The sequence below is a fragment of the Carcharodon carcharias genome, chromosome 11, assembly GCF_017639515.1.
Source record: "Carcharodon carcharias isolate sCarCar2 chromosome 11, sCarCar2.pri, whole genome shotgun sequence".
Taxonomy (NCBI): Eukaryota; Metazoa; Chordata; class Chondrichthyes; order Lamniformes; family Lamnidae; genus Carcharodon; species Carcharodon carcharias.
In genome coordinates, this window is record NC_054477.1 from 163,516,028 (window position 1) to 163,535,655 (window position 19,628).

Here is a 19,628-nt window from a genome sequence, read left to right on the forward strand (position 1 = left end):
GAATGGGTTTCATGAATGAGAGGTTTTTTTGGATCAGGTATGTATGAGTGAGTGCTCTATAAGACTTATAGAAGATTAGTTTTTTTTCATCTCCACATGGCTCCTGAGGTCTGCCCATATTGGATACTGGGTGAGTGGCTATAGTGGTGGCATGGGGGTATGAGGGGGCATGGGGGGGTGGGTGGAAGAGTGAGGGCTATAGAGTCTAATAGCCTTTTATAAAACCAAGCTGAAGTCTCAAAGAACCTGCAAATCCTTCCAGTACGCTAATGATGGGCAGTAAGATTGGGTGTGGAGCTGTGCCCCTCATGCTAAAACCTCTGGCTTAAGGCAAGTGACCTGTTCCAGGAAACAAATTAAAATGTGTGCTTTGTCCAAGAGATCCAGGGATTAACGGAAGAAAACCAGCAAAGATAGCACCGGAGTTCAATTCCAGAAGTGATTGGATTGAAAAGCAGAGAAGCCATGTTAAACTTGTATGGAGCCCTGGAGAGACCACATTGGGTCTGTGGTTTCCATGTTCACATGTGACTGTGAACAGTCCTGGTCTCCATGTTATAAAAAGGGATTTAAAGGCACCGGACAAGATGCAAAAGAGAACGGAGAGGTTAGAACTGTCAGGAAAGATTGAACAGGCCGGGGCTCTTTTTCTGGAAAAGAGAAGGCTGAGGGGTGACCTGATAGAGGTTTTTAAAATTGTGAAGGGTAAAATTTTGGTAGGTTGTGTGCAGAGAGGATGTTTCAACTTGTGGGGGAGACCATAGCTAGGAGCCATCAATATAAGACGGCCATGAATCCAGGTCAGAGGGTGGTGTGAATGTGGAACTCACTGTCACAGGGAGTCGTTGAGGTGAATAGTACAGGTAAATTCAAGGGGAAAACACATAAACACATGAAGGAGAAAGGAATAGAAAGATATTGTGATAGGCTGAGATATAGGAGGGTGGGAGGAGGCTTGTGTGGAGCAGTATGGAGCAGTTGGGCTGAATGGCCTGTTTCTGTGCTGTACGCTATGTAATTCTATGCAACGTGACCACTGAGAGTAAATGTGAAATAACACAGCATGTAAGAGAGGCCATCAGATGTGAAGGATTGACAACCACACATATTTATCAAATAATAGGAAGCAATTGATGTCAAGACTGAGGGCGATAGACTCTTGCTGGGTAAGAATATCGAGGAATATGCAGCAAGGATAGGTAGAGGTTTCGATCAGCCATGATCTGACTGAATGGTGGAACAGGATTGAAGGGCAGAAAGGCCTCATCCTGTCCTCCTTGATTCTGCGATGACGAGTGCCCGGTGGGGAGTCTGCACTCGTTGGGAACACGGAGGTGGGAAATCAGGGATACAATGGGAACTTGGATTATTCCTGCCCAGCACTTCACATTTGAATTTTTGAACAAAAATTGAAAATTGGGTTTGCTTTTTACCTTCATCCCTGGAGTGCCTGGTTGTCCCTGAAAAACAACATTACAGCAGAGTGAAATTCATATCGAGATGCTCCACAGTCACACGCACTCCACAGTCACACCCACTCCACGGTCACACCCCTCCACAGTCACACCCACTCCACAGTCACACCCCTCCACAGTCACACACATTCACAGTCACGTCCACTCCACAGTCACACCCCTCCACAGTCACACCCACTCCACAGTCACACCCCTCCACAGTCACACCCCTCCACAGTCACACCCCTCCACAGTCACACCCATTCTACAGTCACACCCATTCTACAGTCACACCCCCTCCACAGACACACCCACTCCACAGTCACACCCCTCCACAGTCACACGCACTCCACAGTCACACCCCTCTACAGTCACACACCCCTCCACAGTCACACCCACTCCACAGTCAAACCCCTCCACAGTCAAACCCCTCCACAGTCAAACACCTCCACAGTCACACCCCTTCACCGTCACACCCACTCCACAGTCACACCCCTCTACAGTCACACACCCCTCCACAGTCACACACATTCACAGTCACGTCCACTCCACAGTCACACCCCTCCACAGTCACACCCACTCCACAGTCACACCCCTCCACAGTCACACCCCTCCACAGTCACACCCACTCCACAGTCAAACCCATTCTACAGTCACACCCCCTCCACAGTCACACCCACTCCACAGTCACACCCCTCCACAGTCACACCCACTCCACAGTCACACCCCTCTACAGTCACACACCCCTCCACAGTCACACCCACTCCACAGTCAAACCCCTCCACAGTCAAACCCCTCCACAGTCACACCCCTTCACCGTCACGCCCACTCCACAGTCACACACCTCCACAGTCACACCCCCTCCATGGTCAAACCCCCCCACAGTCACACCCCTCCACAGTCACACCCACTCCACAGTCACACCCACTCCACAGTCACACTCCTCCACAGTCACACCCCCTCCATGGTCAAACCCCTCACAGTCACACCCCTCCACAGTCAAACCCACTCTACAGTCACACCCCTCCACAGTCACACCCCTCCACAGTCACACCCCTCCACAGTCAAACGCCTCCACAGTCACACCCCCTCCACAGTCACACACCCTCCACAGTCAAACCCCTCCACAGTCACACTCACACCACAGTCACACCCCTCCACAGTCAAACCCCTCCACCATCACTCCCAGTCCACAGTCACACCCCTCCACAATCACACCCCTCCACAGTCACACCCCTCCACAGTCACACCCCCTCCACAGTCAAACCCCTCTACAGTCACACCCACTACACAGTCACACCCACTCCACAGTCAAACCCCTCCACAGTCAAACCCCACCACAGTCACACCCCTACACCGTCACGCCCACTCCACAGTCACACTCCTCCACAGGCACACCCCCTCCATGGTCAAACACCTCCACAGTCACACCCCTCCACAGTCAAACCCACTCTACAGTCACACCCACTCCACAGTCACACCCACTCCACAGTCACACCCCTCCACAGTCACACCCCTCCACAGTCACACCCACTCCACAGTCAAACCCATTCTACAGTCACACCCCCTCCACAGTCACACCCACTCCACAGTCACACCCCTCCACAGTCACACCCACTCCACAGTCACACCCCTCTACAGTCACACACCCCTCCACAGTCACACCCACTCCACAGTCAAACCCCTCCACAGTCAAACCCCTCCACAGTCACACCCCTTCACCGTCACGCCCACTCCACAGTCACACTCCTCCACAGTCACACACCCTCCATGGTCAAACCCCCCCACAGTCACACCCCTCCACAGTCACACCCACTCCACAGTCACACCCACTCCACAGTCACACTCCTCCACAGTCACACCCCCTCCATGGTCAAACCCCTCCACAGTCACACCCCTCCACAGTCAAACCCACTCTACAGTCACACCCCTCCACAGTCACACCCCTCCACAGTCACACCCCTCCACAGTCAAACGCCTCCACAGTCACACCCCCTCCACAGTCACACACCCTCCACAGTCAAACCCCTCCACAGTCACACTCACACCACAGTCACACCCCTCCACAGTCAAACCCCTCCACCATCACTCCCAGTCCACAGTCACACCCCTCCACAATCACACCCCTCCACAGTCACACCCCTCCACAGTCACACCCCCTCCACAGTCAAACCCCTCTACAGTCACACCCACTACACAGTCACACCCCTCCACAGTCACACACATTCACAGTCACGTCCACTCCACAGTCACACCCCTCCACAGTCACACCCACTCCACAGTCACACCCCTCCACAGTCACACACATTCACAGTCACGTCCACTCCACAGTCACACCCCTCCACAGTCACACCCACTCCACAGTCACACCCCTCCACAGTCACACCCCTCCACAGTCACACCCCTCCACAGTCACACCCATTCTACAGTCACACCCATTCTACAGTCACACCCCCTCCACAGACACACCCACTCCACAGTCACACCCCTCCACAGTCACACGCACTCCACAGTCACACCCCTCTACAGTCACACACCCCTCCACAGTCACACCCACTCCACAGTCAAACCCCTCCACAGTCAAACCCCTCCACAGTCAAACACCTCCACAGTCACACCCCTTCACCGTCACACCCACTCCACAGTCACACCCCTCTACAGTCACACACCCCTCCACAGTCACACACATTCACAGTCACGTCCACTCCACAGTCACACCCCTCCACAGTCACACCCACTCCACAGTCACACCCCTCCACAGTCACACCCCTCCACAGTCACACCCACTCCACAGTCAAACCCATTCTACAGTCACACCCCCTCCACAGTCACACCCACTCCACAGTCACACCCCTCCACAGTCACACCCACTCCACAGTCACACCCCTCTACAGTCACACACCCCTCCACAGTCACACCCACTCCACAGTCAAACCCCTCCACAGTCAAACCCCTCCACAGTCACACCCCTTCACCGTCACGCCCACTCCACAGTCACACTCCTCCACAGTCACACCCCCTCCATGGTCAAACCCCCCCACAGTCACACCCCTCCACAGTCAAACCCACTCCACAGTCACACCCACTCCACAGTCACACTCCTCCACAGTCACACCCCCTCCATGGTCAAACCCCTCCACAGTCACACCCCTCCACAGTCAAACCCACTCTACAGTCACACCCCTCCACAGTCACACCCCTCCACAGTCACACCCCTCCACAGTCAAACGCCTCCACAGTCACACCCCCTCCACAGTCACACACCCTCCACAGTCAAACCCCTCCACAGTCACACTCACACCACAGTCACACCCCTCCACAGTCAAACCCCTCCACCATCACTCCCAGTCCACAGTCACACCCCTCCACAATCACACCCCTCCACAGTCACACCCCTCCACAGTCACACCCCCTCCACAGTCAAACCCCTCTACAGTCACACCCACTACACAGTCACACCCACTCCACAGTCAAACCCCTCCACAGTCAAACCCCTCCACAGTCACACCCCTTCACCGTCACGCCCACTCCACAGTCACACTCCTCCACAGTCACACCCCCTCCATGGTCAAACACCTCCACAGTCACACCCCTCCACAGTCAAACCCACTCTACAGTCACACCCACTCCACAGTCACACCCACTCCACAGTCACACCCCTCCACAGTCACACCCCTCCACAGTCACACCCACTCCACAGTCAAACCCATTCTACAGTCACACCCCCTCCACAGTCACACCCACTCCACAGTCACACCCCTCCACAGTCACACCCACTCCACAGTCACACCCCTCTACAGTCACACACCCCTCCACAGTCACACCCACTCCACAGTCAAACCCCTCCACAGTCAAACCCCTCCACAGTCACACCCCTTCACCGTCACGCCCACTCCACAGTCACACTCCTCCACAGTCACACCCCCTCCATGGTCAAACCCCCCCACAGTCACACCCCTCCACAGTCACACCCACTCCACAGTCACACCCACTCCACAGTCACACTCCTCCACAGTCACACCCCCTCCATGGTCAAACCCCTCCACAGTCACACCCCTCCACAGTCAAACCCACTCTACAGTCACACCCCTCCACAGTCACACCCCTCCACAGTCACACCCCTCCACAGTCAAACGCCTCCACAGTCACACCCCCTCCACAGTCACACACCCTCCACAGTCAAACCCCTCCACAGTCACACTCACACCACAGTCACACCCCTCCACAGTCAAACCCCTCCACCATCACTCCCAGTCCACAGTCACACCCCTCCACAATCACACCCCTCCACAGTCACACCCCTCCACAGTCACACCCCCTCCACAGTCAAACCCCTCTACAGTCACACCCACTACACAGTCACACCCACTCCACAGTCAAACCCCTCCACAGTCAAACCCCTCCACAGTCACACCCCTTCACCGTCACGCCCACTCCACAGTCACACTCCTCCACAGTCACACCCCCTCCATGGTCAAACACCTCCACAGTCACACCCCTCCACAGTCAAACCCACTCTACAGTCACACCCACTCCACAGTCACACCCACTCCACAGTCACACCCCCTCCACAGTCACACCCCTCCACAGTCACACATCCTCCACAGTCAAACCCCTCCACAGTCACACTCACTCCACAGTCACACCCTCCACAGTCACACCCCTCCACAGTCACACCCCCTCCACAGTCAAACCCGTCCACAGTCACACCCACTCCACAGTCCACCCCCTCCACAGTCGCACCCCTCCACAGTCACACCCTCTCCACAGTCAAACCGCTCCACAGTCACACCCCTCCACAGTCACACCCACTCCATAGTCACACCCACTGCACAGTCACACTCACTCCACAGTCACACCCCCTCCACAGTCACACCCCCTCCACAGTCACACCCACTCCACAGTCACACCCCTCCAGTCACACTCACTCCACAGTCACACCCCTCCACAGTCACACCCCTCCACAGTCACACCCCCTCCACAGTCAAACACCTCCATAGTCACACCCACTCCACAGTCACAGCCCTCCACAGTCAAACCCCTCCACACTCACACCCCTCCACAGTCACACCCCTCCACAGTCACACCCCCTCCACAGTCAAACCCACTCCACAGTCACACCCCCTCAACAGTCACACCCTCCACAGTCAAACCCCTCCACAGTCACACCCCTCCACAGTCACACCCAGTTCACAGTCATACTCACTCCACAGTCACACCCCTCCACAGTCACACCCTCCACAGTCACACCCAGTTCACAGTCACACCCCTCCACAGTCACACCCCTCCACAGTCACACCCCTCCACAGTCAAACCCACTCCACAGTCACACCCTCCACAGTCACACCCAGTTCACAGTCACACCCCTCCACAGTCACACCCCTCCACAGTCAAACCCACTCCACAGTCACACCCTCCACAGTCACACCCAGTTCACAGTCACACCCCTCCACAGTCACACCCCTCCACAGTCAAACCCACTCCACAGTCACACCCCTCCACAGTCACACCCCTCCACAGTCAAACCCACTCCACAGTCACACCCTCCACAGTCACACCCAGTTCACAGTCACACCCCTCCAGTCACACCCCTCCACAGTCAAACCCACTCCACAGTCACACCCCTCCACAGTCACACCCCTCCACAGTCAAACCCACTCCACAGTCACACCCTCCACAGTCACACCCACTTCACAGTCACACACCTTCACAGTCACACCCCTCCACGGTCATACCCCCTCCACAGTCACAACCCTCCACAGTCACACCCCTCCATAAATCTGAAATGACAAATTCAAGTTATATTGACAGGTACTTACAGGAGATCCTTGGAGACCTGGTAATCCAGGGGGTCCCAATGGACCTATTTCACCCTAAATCAAGACAGAATGGTTTTAGGCTTCACGTTCCATGTCCATGAATCTCTGTGTTGCCTAACAAGCACCAACCAATCAGAGACTGGCCCAGCTTGCTCAGCATGTTATGGTATTTCAAGTGTTTAAAATAAACAGGAGAATGGGATTAGACTGGGTGGGATATTAAAGGGTGCAGGGAGTGAGGGGGAGAGTGGGATTAGACTGGGTGGGATATTAAAGGGTGCAGCGAGTGAGGGGGAGAGTGGGATTATACTGGGTGAGATATTAAAGGGTGCGGGGAGTGAGGGGGAGAGTGGGATTAGTCTGGATGGGATATTAAAGGGTGCATCCTGGAACTCCCTCCCTAACAGCACTGTGGTTGCACCTACACCACATGGACTGCAGCGGCTCAAGAAGGCAGCTCACCACCACCTTCTCAAGGGCAATTAGGGATGGACAATAAATGCTGGCCCAGCCAGCGAAGCCCAAATCCCAGGAATGAATAAATGAAAATGGTGTGGGGAGTGATTCGAAGGAAGGAGAAACTGACTTGCCTCAATCAGATGGGCCGAATGGTCTGGTTCTGTGTTGGGAAATTCTATAAAGTTGCATCAAGCGCCGGTTAAACCAATCCCGGTATCGAGACTCACCTTTGTACCGTTGCAGCCTGGGATTCCTGCTGCTCCTGGTGGTCCATCCTGTCCTGGTAAACCCTGGGAGCGAGGAGAATTGTCAGAGGGTTACAGTTTGGAACAGTTCAGTGTTTTAAATGTGAATAATAGGGGATATTGTACTTACAGGTAATCCTGGGGTCCCTGGGAATCCTGGTGAACCTGCGGGACCCTGTGTTGTTAAGAGTATATAATAAAACAGCTGATGAATAACGTGCTTCAGGAACTGAGAAAAATCTCCATTATTTTCATGTTATAATCTAATCTGATCCTATAGCTAACGTCAACTCTTTTATTGTCCCTCCAGGTTGGATATCATCCCAATGTTTTGTGGTAGCTTTACTGTAAGATTGTTGTACACTCTGGAGGGAGCTGTTATAATTTATAGTCCACTAAGGGTGCCAAGGTCTTGGAGAGGGTGCGAAGGAGATTTACAGGACTGGGAACAGGGATGAGGGTATTCAGTTTTATGGAGAGGCTGGAGAAACTGGGTTTGTTCTCCTTAGAGCAGAGAAGGTTAAGAGGAGATTTAATGGAGGTGTTCAAAACCATGAGGGGTTTTGATAGAGTAAATAAGGAGAAACAGTTTCCAGAGTCATGTGTGCCGTTATCCAGAGGGACACAGATTTAAGGAAACTGGGAAAAGGAACCAGAGGCAACATGAGGGAACTTTTCTTTTTACAGTGAGTTGTTGTGATCTGGAAGGTGCTGCCTGAAAGGGCAGAGGAAGCAGATTCAATAGCAACTTTCAAAATATTTGAAAAGGAAAGAAATTCAGGGCCCTCGGGGGAGAACAGGGGAGTGGGACTAATTGGATAGCTCTTTCAAAGGGCCAGCACAGGCATGATGGACCGAATGGGTTCCTTTGGTTCTGCATCAACCAATGATTCTATGACTTGGTGTCTACCAAAGACAGAGCTGGAGATTGTGATGGAACCTTGGAAATCCTCTCCCTGTTATTTGCAGCAATCGCTCGGTATTGCAGGTGACCGGCACACTGTTAGAGCTTCAGCTGTACTGGAAAAGCACCATGATGAGACTAGTAAGCCTGTGGTTAAGATCCATCACCATGACCAGCAGACAGGGGGGGGCAATAAATCCAAATCCACATGCTGCCGTAGGTGTGGTGAGCTGGATAGGCACAGAATAGCAAACTGGCGTGTGCGTGTGTATGTCTGAATGTGTGTCCATTGCCAGGATTTTCTTGTTGCTGGGCACCCCACCCGAATGAGCATAAAATGATGCGCGATGACTTCGGGCGAGCGTCCTGACCATCATCGTGCCCTCACGCGATATTTCGGTCGGTGGGCGTGTGCTTGGGAGTTGGCAACGCGCCCGCTGACAATTAACAGGCCCATTAAGGCCATTAACGATCTAACTGAATTAAACTTTGTGCTACCTGTCCAAACTCACGGTTGGTGGGTGGGTGAAAAGGCCAAGCAGCCTTTGCATTTTTGGTGAAATTTAGATGAGATTTAGATCCGTGTCATTGAAAAAAAATTTAAAATTTTCATACTAATTTCTAACACGTCCCTGCTCATGTGACAGAGTCGCAGAATCACATGAGGGGACGTGTCTTTTAACATCTTTAATTTTTTATATCTTTATCTCCCTGAGGTAGCTGTGTGCATCAGGGAACGTTTCCAGTGTGCACCTGCGTGCATGCGCAAAGTTCCCCTCTTGCCCTCCTCCTCCTCCTCACTCCCCCCCCCACAACCGCCTACACTGGCAGCACCGAGCACTGCAGCACGCGTTTCACACTGGGGCGGGTCTCCGTTGGTCCAGCGCTGTGAAATCACCATCACTGCACAACCACGGGCAGCGGTCAGCTTCCCGACCGCTCCCACCCACCCCCACTGAGTCCGCCCACGAGGGCCAAATCCTGGCCTGTGTGTTGGTGTGTATGTTTGAGACTGCATGTGAAGAGTGTATGTTTGTGTGTGTTGGAGTGTGTGTACATCTGTGTGTGTGTGTGTGTGTGTGTGTGTGTGTGTGTGTGTGTACATAAATGTTTGCCTACCTGCTTTTGTGGATGTGTGTTTGTGCCTACATGAGCTTTTTGTATCCTTTGTTCCTTTACAAGCAATATTGCTCATGATGACTCACTGACTGCACCCAAAGCATTTTCCCTGTTCTCTCTATAGATACTACCCCTGTGTTTCCTGTTTTTTTTTCTATTTTTATTTCAGATTTCCACCATCTGCAATTGACATTTTTCATCATCAACATCCCTAGATATTTCCATCATTTCCTATTCCCGAAGGTTTTACAAACAGCCCATCTGATATGGGCTGTAATGGCTGAAGCCTGAAACCATTAATAAGACTCGATACGGATCGTCAACAATACATACCCGGATTCCTTTCTTCCCCGTTAATCCCGGTTCACCGATGTCACCCTGAAATATAAAGGAGGCATTTTGTTACAAAATGCAGCCTAACGGTGTTTGGAAACAAAATCCTGGATAATCCGACTGCAATTACCTTTGGTCCCGCAGAGCCAACAGGACCTTCAACTCCCGGGAATCCTGGCATTCCTATGGGTCCTGCAAAACCAGGTAAACCTATCGCACCCTGAAAATCAATAAACACATTTGTACCTTAATTAATAATCACCATTGGAGGGTTTAAAGAGAAGCAACAAATTACAAAAATCTGAGAGTAAATTTTACTAATTTGTACTCTGTGGGCAGTGTTTCACTATCATTACACCCTCTGCCCAGTAGAGGTACTGATGTGTAACGTGACAAGTTTACATAGCCAGCTTCCATCATAAATGTTGACATAGGAATTTATGCTGGTGTTATGTAAAAATAAGAAAATAATCAATTGTTTAACAGTGTGAGCTGAATTATTTCAGATCCAATTATCCTCAGTCCACTCACCAAGCATTGGTTACTGACTCCCAAGAAATCAATTGGATTGTAAAGCACAATAACAATGACATGAGAATCACGGCAATCCTAAGAATTACATTTATTGCATAAACAGAATAAAAAGAAAATAACCCACAGTAATACCTGGAGGTCTTGTGGCGTAATGGGTAGTGTCCCTGCCTCTGAACCTATAGCTCTGGGTTCATAGCCCCACTCCAGAACTTGATGGCCAAGGATAGTGCGTTTACAGTGTGACCGAATCACTGTAAATCATTCCAACACATGCCAGTGATGGGTGGTAAGAGTGGGAGAGATTCCTGGTCAGCCATGCGATGGAGAGAATTTGGGAGCCTCTATCACCACTATCCATAGCTCTGGACCACAACATGCATGTGAAAGTGATCCAGCACAGTTAAAACTCAGACCAGTGAGACAATGTGGGTTTGACAGGGAGGCAGGGACCATTTTAGGAAGCGGTATGTCAAAATGGAACTGGAAGAATTCAAGGAACAAGATATACCTTCTGTTCAGTAAATTGATGAAAGAACATGTTAAATAGTGACATTGGAGGGTGTAACAAATCTTTCAGACTGGTAAAGATTCAGGCTGATAGAGGCAACGATACCTTTCAGACCTCCAGTAATACACTTGATTGCAATAGAGTCACATTGTGTCATCGCCAATGCCATGAGTACCATTGTGAAAAATAATTGTTAATAAAGAATTCTAATGTTCTATCAGGTTTCCATTAAGAGATGAGCTGTTGAAGGGACAAATGCTAATCACATACTGTGTCTCTTTCTCATTAAAGGGAAATTCTTCAAAATAATTTGCATATGAGCATCAATAATCCTCTCTCTATTTGAGAAAACATTTCATCCCATCAGATCATGTTTAACTGGCATAATCGTGTGTTTTGCTATTGCACTGCATGTTTCTTCATTGTGCTATGTAATCCAATTGGGAACGTTCTGACAAGCGCTTACGAACATACAAGCTAGGAGCAGGAGTAGGTCACTTGGCCCCTCAAGCCTGCTCTGCCATTCAATAATATCATGGCTGATCTGATTGTAACCTCAACTCCACATTCCTGCCTACCCCTGATAACCTTTCACTTGCTTGTTAATCAAGAATCTCTCTAGCTCTGCCTTAAAAATATTCAAAGACTCTGCTTCCAACCTTCACCTTTTGAGGAAGATCTGAGACAAAAAATTTCTCCTCATCTCTGTCCTAAATGAGCGACCCCTTATTTTTAAACCGTGACCCCTAGTTCCAGATTCTCCCACATGAGGAAACATTCTCTCCACATCCACCCTGTCAAGACCCCTCAGGATTTTAAAGATTCTGATTAAGTCGCCTCTTACTCTTCTAAACTCCAGCGGATACAAGCCTAACCTGTCCAACCTCTCCTCATAAGACAACCCGCCCATTCCAGATATTAGTCTGGAAAATCTTGTCTGAACTGCTTCTAACCCATTTACATCTTTCCTTAGATAAGGAGACCAGTACTGTATACAGTACTCCAGATGTGGTCTCACTAGTGCTCTGTACAACTGAAACATAACCGCCCTACTTTTGTACTCAATTCCCCTCACAATAAATGATAACATTCTAGTAGCTTTCCTAATACTTGCTGTACCTGCATACTAACCTTTAGTGATTCATGCACCAGGACACCCAGATCCCTCTGAATCTCAGAGCTCTACAATCTCTCACCATTTAGATAATATGTTTCTTTTTTATTCTTCCTTCCAAAATGGACAATTTCACATTTCCCACATTCTACTCCATTTGCCAGATCCTTACCCACTCACTTAACCTAGTGATGTCACTTTGTAGCCTCCTTACATCTTCTTCACAATTTACTTTCCTACCTATCTTTGTGTCATCAGCAAATTTAACAACCATTCCATCTGTCCCTTCATCCAAGTCATTTATATAAATTGTAAAAAGTTGAGGTCCCAGCACTGATCCCAGTGACACACCACTCGTCACATCCCACCAACCAGAAAAAGACCCATTTATGCCAACTCTGTGCTTCCTGTTATCTAGCCAATCTTCTATCCATGCTAATATGTTACCCCCTACACCATGAGCTTTTATTTTCTGCAATAACCTTTGATGTGGCACTTTATCAAATACCTTCTGGAAATCTAAGTACAGTACATCCACCGGTTCCCCTTTATCCACAGCACATATGACCCTTCAAAGAATTCCAATAATTTGATTAAACATGATTTCCCTTTCACAACACCATGTTGACATTGTTATAAAGTCAGTATTACTTTAAAGGTGAACATGTGTCCAATCCCTCTCGTATATGGAGTGTTCTGCATTTGCAGGTTCCATACTCGAAAGGGGAAAGCTCCTAGTGGACTGACACTGCTGACAGCGCAGGGTTACAGCACCAAGGCAGGGTCACTGGTGTAAGTCTGTTGGCCAGTCTGACGTTAACTCCAGCCCTGAAGCCCACCAGTTTGTTTGCAGAGAAATGCTGCAAATGCCCAGCGGATGTCAGACAATCTGATTTTGCAACGAGGAAACATTTCCAGATGTTTGGAGTGGGCCAAGTGAACAAAGCTGATGGCTGCAGGTTAAGAGGGGTCACATCCTCCAGTTTTGCATTTTTAATCACATAACCAAATTGTGTCGCCTCTTGTTTACATTAAGAAAACAATCTGGAAAGGCAGCATTTCACTTCTCACAACCTCCTGTGACCTTCTCCTCTTAAAAGGTGAGGGTTTCATTGAGAAGTTAGTCTTAGACTACACGTACAGTGTAGCAGCCAAACTCCTGCTCTTTATTTGAATGTGTTCCATTCCCTCAGTCTCCTTGTTCACAATCGAGGTTTAAAGACTCCGGTAACCAGGTGGCTGCTGGGGGGGCTCTCACTGTGTCAGACTCAGCATCTTACTGAGCACAGCTTAATCTGTTACATCACACAAATTTGGCAGCCGTAGGAAATTAAACTTCTTCCTCTGGAGAATCCAGGAATGCGTGTCGGGCGGGTGTGTGACAGGCGGGTGTGTGACAGGCGGGTGTGTGACAGGCGGGTGTGTGACAGGTGGGTGTGTGTCAGGCGGGTGTGTGTCGGGTGGGTGGGTGTCGGGTGGGTGTGTGACAGGCGGGTGTGTGACAGGCGGGTGTGTGTCGGTTGGGTGTGTGTCAGGCGGGTGTGTGTTGGGTGGGTGTGTGACAGGCGAGTGTGTGACAGGCGGGTGTGTGACAGGCGAGTGTGTGTGGGGTGGGTGTGTATCGGGTGGGTGTGCGTCGGGTGGGAGTGTGTCGGGTGGGTGTGTGTCGGGCGGGTGTGTGTCGGGTGGGTGTGTGACAGGCGGGTGTGTGTTGGGCGGGTTTGTGTCGGGTGGGTGTGTGACAGGCGGGTGTGTGTCAGGCGGGTGTGTGACAGGCGGGTGTGTGACAGGCGGGTGTGTGTCAGGCGGGTGTGTGACAGGTGGGTGTGTGACAGGCGGGTGTGTGTCAGGTGGGTGTGTGACAGGCGGGTGTGTGTCGGGCGGGTGTGTGACAGACGGGTGTGTGTCGGGCGGGTGTGCGACAGGCAGGTGTGTGACGGGCGGGTGTGTGTCGGGTGGAGTGTGTGACAGGGGTGTGTGTGTCAGTTGGGTGTGTGTCAGGTGGGTGTGGGTCGGGTGGGTGTGTGACAGGTGGGTGTGTGTGTGTCGGGTGGAGTGTGTGACAGGGGTGTGTGTGTCAGGTGGGCGTGGGTCGGGTGGGTGTGTGCCAGGCGGGTGTGTGCCAGGCGGGCGTGTGACAGGCGGGCGTGTGACAGGCGGGCGTGTGTCGGGCGGGTGTGTGACAGGTGGGTATTTGTCGGGTGGGTGTGTGACAGGTGGGTGTCTGTCAGGCTGGTGTGTGTCGGGCGGGAGTGTGTCGGGTGGGAGTGTGTGTCAGGTGGAGTGTGTGTCAGGCTGGAGTGTGTCAGGCGGGTGTGTGACAGGCGGGTGTGTGTTGGGTGGGTGTGTGACAGGCTGGAATGTGTCGGGCGGGAGTGTGACAGGCTGGTGTGTGTCGGGCGGGTGTGTGACAGGCGGGTGTGTGTCGGGCGGGTGTGTGACAGGCGGGTGTGTGTCGGGTGGGTGTGTGACAGGCTGGAGTGTGTCGGGCGGGTGTGTGACAGGCGGGTGTGTGTCGGGTGGGTGTGTGACAGGCTGGTGTGTGTCGGGCGGGTCTGTGACAGGCGGGTGTGTGTCGGGCGGGTGTGTGTCAGGTGGAGTGTGTGTCAGGTGGAGTGTGTGTCAGGCGGGTGTGTGTTGGGCGGGAGTGTGTCGGGCGGGAGTGTGTCGGGCGGGAGTGTGTCGGGTGGGAGTGTGTGTCAGGTGGAGTGTGTGACAGGCGGGTGTGTGACAGGCGGGTGTGTGTTGGGCGGGAGTGTGTCGGGCGGGAGTGTGTTGGGCGGGAGTGTGTCGGGCGGGAGTGTGTCGGGCGGGAGTGTGTCGGGCGGGAGTGTGTTGGGTGGGGTGTGTGTCAGGTGGAGTGTGTGACAGGCGGGTGTGTGACAGGCGGGTGTGTGTCGGGCGGGTGTGTGACAGGCGGGTGTGTGATCGACTCTGATTCTCTATTGCCTAATTTGTGGTTTGCTTTTGCCTCCGATGGAGAGTAGTGGACCGGGTGGTTAGTTTGGAACTGAGTTTGTATCTGTTCAGGTTGCTGCTGTCTGTTACACTCAGTGACTCTCCAGCTGTGGGAGGAAATGTTAATTCCTGCCCTGTCCTCCCTGTCCACTCTCTACTCGCTCCCTCCACCCAGAGTCCGTGCTCTGAAATTAGTGACGGGTTAAGGAAGAGCATGGACAACACTGGAAATTTATCCTGCCAATCTCAAAAACGCACTGAGTGTGGGACCTCTGGTTACAGGGGATTGGTGAATTTACCCTACCCCACAGATACCATAACTGTGAGCTTCACCTCCACCTTTGGGAGAGCTGCACCCTGTGTGAGCAGCCAAAAGACCTGTTCCCAAGGACGACTCTGAAGGTGAAAGTCTAGCCCAATCTCAAAGTCACTGGATATATTGAAGAGGATGTTATCTTGTTGAAAGGATTGTAAAGCAGCTCACTCATGCCGGATTAAATGTTGCACCGACCTTTTCTCCTTTAACACCACTGCAGTCACACTTGGAGCTAGAGGTACATCCATGACATGCCTGTGGGAGGAAGCAAATGGACAACATTAGGAGTCTCATACATTTCTGTTGTAGTTTGCTTTTTCACCTTATGAGCTTCCTTTCCCATTCTCAGGAAGACATTGATGGAGTCATGTTTCCATGGGCCTCACCAATGTGGCCACTATCTCATCATTAGCTTTGAAAGTCAATGGGATATTTGACTGCAGAGTGCATCACAGTTCCGAATCCATCGCGATCAGCCTGTTGGCAAAGAGTAGTCAAACAGCAAGAACTTCTTTCTCCACTCACCTATCCATATACTGCCTAACTATGATTGTACTCTGTTAATAAGCGTGCTGATATGGGCCGGGAGTCACATAGAGGGCAGAGCAGGTAAGGATGGCTGTCTTGGTGTGACTGAAGACAATGATGGGAGCTGACAGGATTTAAACATCGTTCTTTGACCAGGTGTAACCTGTCCTTGAAATGCTGCCCAGGATAGTTGGTGATTTTAATCGGATTTATGATACACCTTTGATGTTTGTAATAAAGGGAGATGTTGCTGTTCCTTATTTGTTAAAGGCGGTTTCTAAAATAAACAGGGACTGTGTCAGCTTCTTAATTTCCAGGTTTTATAAAAAGATCATGATTTAACTTCTCAAACTGCCGTGTGTGGATCCCACGTTCTCGGGTGCGTTAATATCACATTATGGTATCATAACAAACACCAGCCCATCCCTACCCCTTTTTACTAACCATCTGCTGTTTGAAGACCAGAACACATAATGATTCTCCCAGAGGAATATTACTTGAAACTGTCTCCTTCTCACGCTCTCTCTGTCAGCTCAATCACAAAGGAATACAACCAAATATTTGAAAACCACAAATCATTTCCAAAAGTTTCTGTTAATATCTCTACTGTTCTCATTTTGGCAAATACATGGGAGAGGCATAACACGGGGATACATCATATCAACAATTTCCAGTTCCCTGGCCCTAACCTCCTCCTCTTCACCATGGACGTCCAATCCCTCCACACCTCCATCCCCCACCAGGATGGTCTGAAGGCTCTCCGCTTCTTCCTCGAACAGAGGCCCGAACAATCCCCATCCACCACTACTCTCCTCCGTCTGGCTGAACTTGTTCTCACGCTGAACAATTTCTCCTTCAACTCCTCTCACTTCCTCCAAATAAAAGGTGTGGCTATGGGTACCCGCATGGGCCCCAGTTATGCCTGTCTCTTTATGGGGTATGTGGAACATTCCTTGTTCCAGTCCTACTACGGCCCCTTCCCACAACTCTTTCTCCAGTACATCGATGATTACTTCGGTGCTGCTTCATGCTCTCGTCTGGACCTGGAAAAAATGATCAATTTTGCTTCCAATTTTACCCCCCCCCCCCCAACATTTTCACCTGGTCCATCTCTGACACTTCCCTTCCAGTCCTTGACCTCTCTGTCTCAATTTCTGGTAATAGACTGTCCACCAATACCCATTACAAGCCTACCGACTCCCACAGCTACCTCGACTACAGCTCCTCACACCCCGCTTCCTGTAAGGACTCCATCCCATTCTCTCAGTTCCTTCGCCTCCGTCGCATCTGTTCTGATGATGCCACTTTCAAAAACAGTTCCTCTGACATGTCCTCCTTCTTCCTTAACCGAGGTTTTCCACCCACGGTCGTTGACAGGGCCCTCAACCGTGTCCGGCCCATCTCCCGCGCATCCGCCCTCACGCCTTCTCCTCCCTCCCAGAAACATGATAGGGTCCCCCTTGTGTTCACTTATCACCCCACCAGCCTCTGCATTCAAAGGATCATCCTCCACCATTTCCGCCGACTCCAGCATGATGCCACCACCAAACACATCTTCCCTTCATCCCCCCTGTCGGCATTCTGTAGGGATCGTTCCCTCCGGGACACCCTGGTCCACTCCTCCATCACCCCCTACACCTCAACCCCCTCCCACAGCACCTTCCCGTGCAAACGCAGAAGGTGCAACACCTGCCCCTTTACTTCCCCTCTCTTCACCGTCCAAGGGCCCAAACACTCCTTTCAAGCGAAGCAGCATTTCACTTGCACTTCCCTCAATTTAGTCTACTGCATTCGTTGTTCCCAATGCTGTTTCCTCTACATTGGAGAGACCAAACGCAGACTGGGCGACCGCTTTGCAGAACACCTTTGGTCTGTCCACAAGCATGACCCAGACCTCCCTGTCGCTTGCCATTTCAACACACCACCCTGCTCTCATGCCCACATGTCCGTCCTTGGCCTACTGCATTGTTCCAGTGAAGCTCAACGCAAACTGGAGGAACAGCACCTCATCTTCCAACTAGGCACTTTACAGCCTTCCAGACTGAATATTAAATTCAACAACTTTAGATCATGAACTCTCTCCTCCATCTTCACCCTCTTTTATCTCCTTTTTCCAGTATTCATTTTTATTTTTATTTTTAATCCACTTATTTTTATTTTTATTTATTTTCATTTATATTCACCATTTTATCCCCACCTTTTATCCTATTTTCAATCTTTTTTCCCACCACCTTCCCATCCCTCACCTCCACTCTGGCTATCTGTCACTTGTTCATGTTGTTCTTTCCAGAGTGCTTACCCTTGTCCTGCTATTATCACATTCTGCTTTCTGACCTTAATGCCTCTATCAGCACCTCCTTTAGCCCTTACCACTACCATTAACACCCCTTTGACCCTTTTGCCCGTGACACCTCTGGCAATCTCTCCTTTGCCCCCACCTATCGCTGGTCTTCTATCCAGCTTCATCTGCTCCACCCCCCCTTAAACAGTATAAATTTCATCACATTTTTACTTCTCTTTAGCTCTGAAGAAGAGTCATGTGGACTCGAAACATTAACTCTGTTTCTCTCTCCACAGATGCTGTCAGACCCGCTGAGTTTTCCCAGCATGTTCTGCTTTTGCTTCAGATTTCCAGCATCCACAGTATTTTGCTTTTATCTTGGTGCACTCCCTGACCTGGAGCATTCATTCACCTGTTAAAGTTTATAGCTTGAAAGTAATGGGTTGACGGAGCCAAATTCACTGCCAGAGAGGAGGTTACAGAGCCTCTACCCTGTAACTGAGCTCAGGCTGAAATAGTTACCTCACAACAACGTGTATTTATAAACCACCTTCAACGTGATAACATGCTGCAAGGTCAAAGGCTTTGTAAGGCCAGACAGCGAGGCCAGAATTATTCACGGAGCGGGCTCATGCCTGATCTGCTCGAGTGTAAAGTAGCACACGATGATGTCAGGTGAGGGTCCCAACAGCATCGCGCCACATTTCGGTCAGCGAGCGCACACTAAGCTTGGAAGCGGGCCCACCGGCAGTTAACAGGCCTGTTAAGCCCATAAATAGCGCAAAAAGCTGGGATTTTTCACTGTGCGTCCAATGTTATGGTTGGCGGGTGGGTGAATCGGCTAGGTGGCCTTTGTATTTTTAAAGAAACCTCATCCAAGGGTGGGAGGGGGTTTCTGTTATTAAATTAAAACAATAAAAATCCATGCGCAGAATCTTTATAATGTCTGTGCTCGGGTCACACGCTTGTGTCGTGTAGACATTTTTTTCCAGATTTAAAAATCTTTATTTGACACGCATGAAGTTTTCAGCTCTCTACCTTCAGGGGGCTTCCTGT

The 19,628-nt window shown here is 50.8% G+C and overlaps 1 protein-coding gene across 1 annotated transcript in view; it reads right to left on the reverse strand.

Annotated features, from left to right (window-relative positions):
* Positions 1 to 19,628, reverse strand: part of LOC121284041 (collagen alpha-1(IV) chain-like) — a 208,769-nt gene that overhangs the window by 84,278 nt on the left and 104,863 nt on the right. Inside the window, exons 2-8 of the mRNA XM_041199004.1 lie at positions 15,959 to 16,018; positions 10,464 to 10,553; positions 10,334 to 10,378; positions 8,108 to 8,152; positions 7,960 to 8,022; positions 7,274 to 7,327; positions 1,434 to 1,460 (exon numbers count right to left, since the gene is read on the reverse strand). Coding sequence (XP_041054938.1) covers positions 1,434 to 1,460; positions 7,274 to 7,327; positions 7,960 to 8,022; positions 8,108 to 8,152; positions 10,334 to 10,378; positions 10,464 to 10,553; positions 15,959 to 16,018 — 384 coding nt within the window. The remainder of the gene's footprint in view (positions 1 to 1,433; positions 1,461 to 7,273; positions 7,328 to 7,959; positions 8,023 to 8,107; positions 8,153 to 10,333; positions 10,379 to 10,463; positions 10,554 to 15,958; positions 16,019 to 19,628) is intronic.